Source organism: Borostomias antarcticus (genome assembly GCF_949987555.1).
Source record: "Borostomias antarcticus genome assembly, chromosome: 1".
Lineage (NCBI taxonomy): Eukaryota > Metazoa > Chordata > Actinopteri > Stomiiformes > Stomiidae > Borostomias > Borostomias antarcticus.
This window is the reverse complement of record NC_140234.1, coordinates 21,382,556-21,391,517: the sequence shown is the minus strand read 5'-3', so window position 1 is coordinate 21,391,517 and position 8,962 is coordinate 21,382,556. Positions and strand designations below refer to the sequence as shown.

General features: G+C 45.6%; 1 protein-coding gene across 1 annotated transcript; it reads left to right on the top strand.

Annotated features, from left to right (window-relative positions):
- Positions 1-1,045: 1,045 nt before the first annotated feature.
- On the top strand, positions 1,046-6,223 carry ets2 (v-ets avian erythroblastosis virus E26 oncogene homolog 2; the record flags this gene model as incomplete). Its single annotated transcript, XM_084449024.1, has 9 exons — positions 1,046-1,108; positions 2,582-2,696; positions 3,289-3,408; positions 3,914-4,114; positions 4,295-4,369; positions 4,481-4,687; positions 4,870-5,121; positions 5,529-5,647; positions 6,008-6,223. The coding sequence occupies 9 exons, from the start codon at positions 1,046-1,048 to the stop codon at positions 6,221-6,223; spliced, it is 1,368 nt and encodes a 455-aa protein (XP_084305150.1).
- Positions 6,224-8,962: the final 2,739 nt, after the last annotated feature.

The window sequence follows — 8,962 nt, the reverse complement described above, 5'->3', positions numbered from 1 at the left end:
AACGCAGAGGGGCACAGGGCCCATCGGTTTACCGCTCGCCCCGCCCACCTCCCAGCGCTATGAAAGCAGCTGGAGCGCCGCCGCGTCTCTTCATCTACTGAAGTTGATACAGACACGAACAGCGCACACAAGCACAAGGAAACAGGATTGTGGATTACTTAGACTTGACTGTGGTTTGTCTGTTAAAGTAAATAAAACCGCATATATAGATTGCGTTCAATTCATATTTTTGAAAGCGTAAAGGATTATAACGAAGCACAGATTGCGCTGTTTGTGTAGCCTACTGTTGGAGCACTCGATCAATTCAACAGGTACGTTCATGATTTATTTGTTTTCTACGCTAATTAGGTTACTCGATCGTTGGAGGCCCTACGAGTGTTGCGATTTCAATAATACACTGTTTTATTTTATTAAAATGTGATAGCATATCCGCATGCTTGGTCTTTGGCATTTCAAAGTGATGGATAGTTTACATTGTAGGTAAGCTAATAACCTATACTATCAGTGTACTGTATAGTAGCCTACATAGACCTGTACGCCCACTACCAATGGGTGGGCTATGAATTGGTTTTGATATCAGACACCTTGAATTTACGGACAATAATCCAATCATGAGCGAGGGACCACCCATAACGTGACGACTCGTGGTGAGTCATTTCGGCGATCCATAAAACTTATGACCAATGAGGGAATTATGCGTTTATTCTGTCTCTGCAATACCAAATGCATGTTTAGTGCAACTTAACCATCTGTCAGTTATATTGGATTTAAAAGTACATTCATAATATTTATTATTTCAATCTTGAAATGCATAATTATCTGTAATGTGACTATGTTGACAGTATATGATACTATATTGGCTAAATGTTTGTGCTGTATGTTAGGCTGCTAATTGTTAACTAATCGGGTCGGTATTGTTGGGCACTGGGTCAATTATAGAGTGTCACACCTGGACCATTTAACTGTCAATGATGTCATCACTTCTATCTATATCACTTCTAAGTGCTAACCAGCCTTTTGTCACGAACACACCTCCAGATTCCTGATGTGTGACCTCAGCATGGATCAAGTGGCCCCCCTGTCGACCGGCTTCCGTTCCAGCCTCAAAGTAAGACTACACTGGGTGATGGGTGGTTAGACTGCAGCACCGTGGTTAGAGCACCTTTCACACACTGGTTCAAAACCGGGCTATAGGCCACTTGACAACCGTTACCTTTGAGTTACACTTAAAACTTGTCTCAAGAACATTTTAAGTCGCTTCGGATAAAAGCGTCTGCTGTTATAGGCCTACAGCATTATCCAGAACAGGCCTGCAGGTGCAATGCACAATTCAGAACTTTGTATGAAAAGTACGTAGTCGGTTTGCTGTGGCAATAGAAGCACTTTCCTGTTTCACAAGTCAGTGGGTACAGGTTATATACAGTGCAGTTGAAAATGACATGAAACCATTAGCAGCGATGTCTTTTCCAGCAGTGCACGCAAGGTACAGTAGCAAGGAAGGAAAACCAGCAGCAGCACACTTCACAACGACGAACAAGAAAACCAGATGTAACAGAACCATGGGAGCCACAGACTAAGGGTGAAGAGGCTCGATACGTTCGCCCTCACTCAAACTCAATTAGTCTCCTTGGCAACTAGAGAGAGAGAGAGCTGATAGACCTTGAAGGCTGGGAGGCTGGCATAATTCGGTGGCTCATTTAAGATTTTTGGTCTTTTCAACATTATTTTTGAAGGGAGATGGCTCTTCAATGTCTGTACGGAGTTGGACTCTAACTGTATTCATACCCCAGTTGTGCCGTAAGAGGCGTCATTTCCATAGGGTGGTGGAGACGAGGCATATCGAAAGAGAAAGCTGTTCTACAAATGACTCCATCTTGGCTAATCGAATTCTGAAGAGGAGCCTGGTTTGACTAACCTGATTTGAAGAAGGAGAACAAGAGAGGGATGGGGGAGCCAGGGAGGGAGGGAGGGAGGGAGGGGGGAGCCAGGGAGGGAGGGAGGGAGGAGGGGGGGGAGAAGAGAGAATGCTTTTTTTTTCCCCCTCTCAAAGCTGACGCCCACGCTGTGTCGTGAACTCAGCCCTGAACCACCGCCAGCTGCCTCGGGGGGAGTTTCTAGAGCTGTACCGTGGAACAGGAAAGGCCATATATGGGCGTCCTCTTCCCAGCGGTTCATGGCTTGGGGCTGGCACAGGGGAAAGAGAGCGGGACTGAAGTGTTTGACTAGCGATGACAAATTAGCTGCAAAGTTAACAAAGGGAGTGCCCGCCCCCCCCCCCACCCCTCTCTGTCTGCCCTGTTATCTTTATCTTTATCTAACATTACAATGTTGTGACACTGGGTGAGGGAGTTGAATGGGTTCCCCCCACCCCCTAAGTGATTCACAGTATCTGTGGTGGATCGGGAGTACTTGGTCATCAAGACAGGGCTACACACGTCTCACCTATTTGACCTAATTAGGCAGTGTAGTATATGGAAAGTAAGCGTGTGCATTTCATCATAGCATTTCGTCATAGCGAGTTTGTCCTTGAAGCCATTTTAAAACATTTTAAAACATCTTTATCTTCGTTCTTCATCCACAGAGGCAGGCAGCGTTCGACCTGTTTGAAGACCCCATGTCGCTGTTCTCTGGGTACTACCTGCCCTCAGAAGATGAGCATTCTCTCCAGGAGGTGCCTTCTGGGATGGACTCCCACGGTATGATGCATACCACCCCCTACAATTAGCTCCGCTTCCCCATGACCCCTCATACCTAGCCCTGCCCAGGCTACACCACAACACTTCAGAAGTCTGACTAGTCAGTTATTCACCAGTCATTAATGTACGCAGTGTCTAGGTAGGTAGGTATATGTATGTAGGGAGGTAGTACTTTATCTATCCCTGGGGGGGAATTAAGGTGTTACAGCAGCAGAATGTAAGCGCAATCAAAACTAAGTACAAGTTTATACATACAAGAGTGTAAGAAAATAAACAAGTGTAAACAATAGATCAACAATATAGACCTCTGACGGCTAGTATGCAAATTATTCGATGATTAATGGGGAAAAAAAACAGTTAGTTAACCTATTAACAATGGCTTAAACCTATAAACAGTGGCTATGTTCTCTTTGCGCCAAGTAGTTATACACACAGCTTGGTTATCAAGCATAACCTCTCTTAGGTACACTGCAGTTACCTCGTGTCACAACAAACACCAATGCGGCAACACCGTTGAAAGCACTTGAGAGCCGAATGTCAAGTCTTTTTGTCTAGAGTGAAGCTAACAATTGTTGTGGTTTTTGTCTCCCAGACCTGGGCCCCTGCTCCGTGCCCCTGTTGACCCCGTGCAGCAAGGCAGTGATGAGCCAGGCGCTGAAAGACAGCTTCAGCGGCTTCTCCAAGGTGCAACGCTGCTGCGGTATCTCCAACAGTGAGTCACCATCCTACTCACCCGCCCCTTGTCCTCAAAACACCTTGATTTCTCCTTCTCCTCAAATTCTCCTTTTAACAATTCTCTTTTTCTTCTCTCGAAAGAAGGAGAACTGCCAACTAATTAAGGCTTTGTACTTGTCCTACAGTGTATTCTCGGTTATAATCAATCACTCTTCTGTCAGTTCTGTTTTTTTTCCACACTACTCATATGTCAAATCTTGTCTGTCTCTTTTGTCTAACTTTTTCTTTCATATCTCAGTTTTTTTCAGTTGATGCCAATCTCACACAATCTCACTTAACCCTTTTAACCCTGAAAGTACAGTGATTTTCCCTATAATACTAGAAAGTGCAGTTTCTCAGCTTTCAGCAAGTGTTGGAGTGAGGAATTTTTTAGATTTGTTAGATTTTTATTTATTTATATTATTAAATATTTGTTACGTGGTCGTATTGAAAGGGTTAATATTGATACCACTCACCTGTATCTCCTCCGTTCTCTCCCTCAGACCCTCGTAAGTGGACCAGGCAGCACGTGCTTCAGTGGCTCTACTGGGCAGCCAGCGAGTTCAGCCTGGCCAACGTCCAGTTCTTCAAGTTCGACATGAACGGCCAGGGGCTGTGCGACCTGGGCAAGGAGGACTTCCTGGAGCTAGCGCCTGACTTCGTAGGTGACATCCTGTGGGAGCATTTGGACCAGATGATGAAAGGTGAAAATGGAGGAACCTGAATAATTATTGAATTGCTTGGTCTTTGTGTTTGGCAGAATTACCAAATTTGTCTGTAAAAACATGTATTACTATGTAGTAACATGTAATAATGTGAGTAATTATATGTACTGTTACACCTTCTGTACCTTGTCAATGACACCATCTTTTGTTTTGCTTCAGACTGCCAGGAGAAGGAAGCAGCCAAAACCGTCAGCTCTGTTGTCCCTTCTGTTGTCAATTGGATGAGCTCTGTTGGTGAGTAGACATTCCACATTCAAAAACAAAGCAAATTACCTTCGAACTTCATAACGAAACATCAGAGGAATGTCACACTTAAGCTAGAACCTCTCTCTTGCCTCCCCTCAGGCTTCAGTATGGAGGAGGCCATGCAGGTGCCCGAGAGCACCGGCAGTCTTCTGAGGGCGCTGTTCGAGACCTCTGACAAGATGCCCGCCATGCTGCTACCGGTCCAGGAGTTCTCCGTGTTCTCCAAGCCTCAGCTGAGCACCGTCAACGTGACCTATGTCGCCGGTAGCCAGGACTACCCCGGGACCGGCTCCGCCCCCAAACCCTGTGAGTAGTCCGAGCTGTCGACGTCGAGGGTTACCGCCTAGCGGGGCTCTCATACGTCAGCGCCACCTGTCGACGAGTGCCTGTAAACACGTCAGCATTGCCGGTTAATTATATTGGCATTTGGCAGCATGCCTTTTTTCCAAAAAGTCAAACTAAGCGTCGCCTCACGTTTGTTCCCGCAGTCTCCTCTCCGGACCAGAGCTCCGTGGAGAGCGTGGACAGCTTCGAGGGGATGCGCTCCTGGGGTAGCCAGTCCTCCTTGGCGGACGTGCAGAGGGTCCCGTCTCACGACAGTTTCGATGAGGAGTACAACGGCGCATCCCTGAGCTTGGGGAACCTGGGCCTGTCCTTCAAAGACTACATCCAGGAGAGGAACGAGCCGCTGGAACTGGGCAAGCCCGTCATACCTGCCGCCGTGCTGGCCGGGTTCACTGGTCAGTTCACTACCTCCTAGACACGGCTGAGCTCCGTTAACCCCGTAGCATGAATCTCCTCTACCCAGCAAAACAAAAACACTCAGCTCTGTTCCTAGGGGTATTTTACAAAGCTAGCTTACTGTGTAAAGCTAACCTCTGCACAAAGTAAAAGCTGGGAAAGCTTCTTATTTTAATTTTATTTTTGACTTCAGTCCAGGTACCATATTTGAAGAGTTTCCAGGTTTTACTCATTGCAAAAGTCAGGCTTGCTCGGTTTCGGTTAGCCAGCTTTGTGAAATATCCCCCCGGCCACCTCCGTTGCTATCCAGGCACTTGTTTGGCGTCAAACAGTTTTCACCAAAGGTTTAGTAGATAAATCGCACACCAACCGAACGTCTTCTGAGCTTGTGTTCCTTCTTCCACAGGGAGCGGTCCCATCCAGCTGTGGCAGTTCCTGTTGGAGCTCCTGACAGATAAAAGCTGCCAGGCCATCATTAGCTGGACCGGAGACGGCTGGGAGTTCAAACTCACCGACCCCGATGAGGTCAGTTGTTTTTCGCTTCGTGCATTGATCTGCACATCTAGATTTTGTAATTAGTTGTAGCCCGTGTGTGAGTACAGACAGGCAGAGCAGGTGGTCCAGCTTCCCGAGTGAACCTGCTCTCTAATAGCCCTTTTCCACCAAGAAGGAACCGGTTCGGTGCCGGTTCGCGAACCTAATTTTGAACGGTTCCAAGCATTTCGACCAAAAATAAATGAGTTCGGGAAACCCAAAGCTGGTACAGAACCGGCACCAAAAAATAGTAGGTTCACGAACCAGAGTTACTTTGGTAGAAAAGGGCTCTCAGAGGGAGTAAAGTGGAGCACCACGTCCGACCGCTAACCCTCCCTCCCTCCGCCGCAGGTGGCCCGGCGCTGGGGCCGCAGGAAGAACAAGCCCAAGATGAACTACGAGAAGCTGAGCCGCGGCCTGCGCTACTACTACGACAAGAACATCATCCACAAGACCTCGGGCAAGCGCTACGTCTACCGCTTCGTCTGCGACCTGCAGAACCTCCTGGGCTACTCCGCCGAGGAGCTCCACATTATGCTTGGAGTCCAGCCGGACACCGAGGACTGAACCAACTGTACTTTTATTTAAAGGGGACAGGGTTGGAAATTAAGCTGCTTCATTGATGCCGCCCCCCCAGCTTAAGTGGCTACTGGTACAGGCCACCTGGCTGTCATTTCTGGGCTATGAGCAGGTGACAGGGTGCACTGATAGTTGCTAAACTGGTGGACAGACAAAATGGCGTCTCCATTTGGAGGGGCAGTCTGTCTTGGCTCTTTCAGACATAAGCTTGCGTGATTGCGCGGGCTTTGTTTGAAGGGGATGCCGAATTTGAAACAGAGCATTCCTTTTGGGGCCACTTTGTGAAATGTTGTCGTAATTGTAATGGATGTGATGACTAGTATGCATCCAGGTTTTTAACACACGCCTGACACATACACAAGTGTACAGTTTACAGACTCAGAATTGTATATATATTTACTGACTGTGAATGATCTGGGGGCTGACCAAAAGAGAATGTTTTTGGAATGGCGTCCGCAGTGCCGTCAGAAAGGACTTAGGGTCGTGTGATGTAGAGCGTACTCTTGACTTTACGGGAAGAAAGCTAATATTTCTCTTTACTGTTTTTCAAAGTGCTTTACGATGCATTGTTTTGCGGAAAAGGCTGCAGCTCCAACCAGCTCAAACCAGTTTTCACAGAATGCCAGTCACTGTGGGTACTGCATTTGAAATTGTTCATCCTGCGTCATGGTTAATGAGATATGCATAAAGTGTAAATATGGAACGCAACCATGAAAGATGGAAGGTAAGGGTGCAGCAGCTAACTTTATTTATTCTCTCTGGAATGTAGCTGGTCTATCAAGGGATTCATATGTGCCCCAATTGTTGTTTATATTTTTAATTTCTACATGGCCAAAGTGACTTGTGGATGTACTGTAAATTATATATTCTTATCCATGTTTGTATTTTGTTGTATGTTTTTTTTTATACATACCAAATTCTCAATGTTTATTTCATATGGGTACTGTTGTTATCGTTGCAATTACAAGACATACCTGTATACAGAAAGAACAAAACAGCTTTTAAAGTTTCATGTGAGAACAGGATTATTTTGGCATGGAAACAATCCTGTCTCTGTTCACTGTCAGTGGTTGTGTTCACCTTGTTTTGTGAAGAATTTCTGAATGAGGCCTATGTCTTTTACATGATATGCTGTAAAATACGTATGGAGATTGTAAAAGAAATGCAATTATGCAATGCGATTACAACAAATGCCATATTTGAAAGTGAGGCAACAGTGTTTTCAGAAAAGGCCTCTGACAAAGACATTGACGGTCAGAAACACCATTCCGTTGGCTCTAACTTAAAAATGCATGTTGCCGGCATGTCTCTGAAGCATTCTTCATTTGAGAGCTTTTCTTTAATGGCACTGCCTGCAAACCGGTGTGGATTTCCAACAGAACATGGCTTATTACAGTATAATAAAAGTTTTATTTTTATATGAGGCTGAGTCACCTTGTTTGTTTACATCTTGTCTGTATTTCAGCTCAGTTTCAATCAATTGATCATAATCAATTTCCATAGCTCCACATCAAATCAAACTTTTTAATTTATTTTAATATATAGCACATTTCATACACAGAGGCAACACACTGTTCTTAGGAAAGTTTATTGAAGCTGCTACAGTACATACAGTACACTATCATGTCGTTTATAGCATTGTCAGCCATCTAATATGATTACAAATGTGCTTTTGTGAAATGAGCTATTGTGAAATGCTTCAGGCATGAACACACACTTGTTACAGGCACATTCCAATTGAAATCACCGTAACTAGATTGCAAAGCCCAATGCATACTTCTATGACACTTGGCATGTTCTGGCAGCCTACTAACATTGCTTTAAGGTGAACTTTCCCATAACCAGTAGAACAGAATCACCATGAATGGTGCCCACCAATAACTATCCTTAAACACAAATAACACAATGAAAATAAATATTGTGTATATTATAGCTTAGAATGAATGGATATGTTTTATTGAAGTATTCATATTTCGTATACATCAGCAAGTGTCCCAAGCCTGTCTTAAATCATTCCTTGCACCGAGAGACAGCCCGCCCAACGCCCAGTGAAAGTGTGAGTGTGAATGAGACGTCTCATATCAGAGCCCACCGCGCCAGCGCCCTGCTCTGTACACAGTCCGTTTAACACTCTGGGCACACGCACACTCACAGCTGTGTCAACACGGCCTACGCTGGGAGCACACACACACCTACGAGACTGAGTGACTGTCAGCGTTTGCCTGAGTAGAGCAATGAAGCCAGTAGTAGCAGTGTGTGTGTGTGTGTGTGTGTGTGCTCAGAGTAAACATGTCAGGTGTGTGTGTGTGTATGATAAAGCAGACGGGTGATAAAAGTGATGGTGTGGGTGGACAGAGTTTACCGTCAATGCTTAAGAGAACGGTAGTTCTCTTTAATTCATACCCATTGTGTAGCCTTGGAACAGTGGAAAATGCACAAAGTGCCCTGTGAACTACAACACAGACACAGCCCAACACATTTAGTAGCAACTAATGATGAAGAAAAAAAAAAGGCTGACCCATTTTAATGGATTGATGATGGCGTATAGGATGACACCAGCAACTTAAGACAGGAAGTGTTACAGCCTGCCCCTCTCTGCCCTGCACCCCCCCTGTTGACATCCTGCCCTTCCCTTCACCCCGGACTCTTTAGCCTCCCATGTGGACTGTGTATTGTGTTGTTCTGTGTCATGGCCCCTTCCCATTGTGTTCCGTTTGTCCTTGTGGT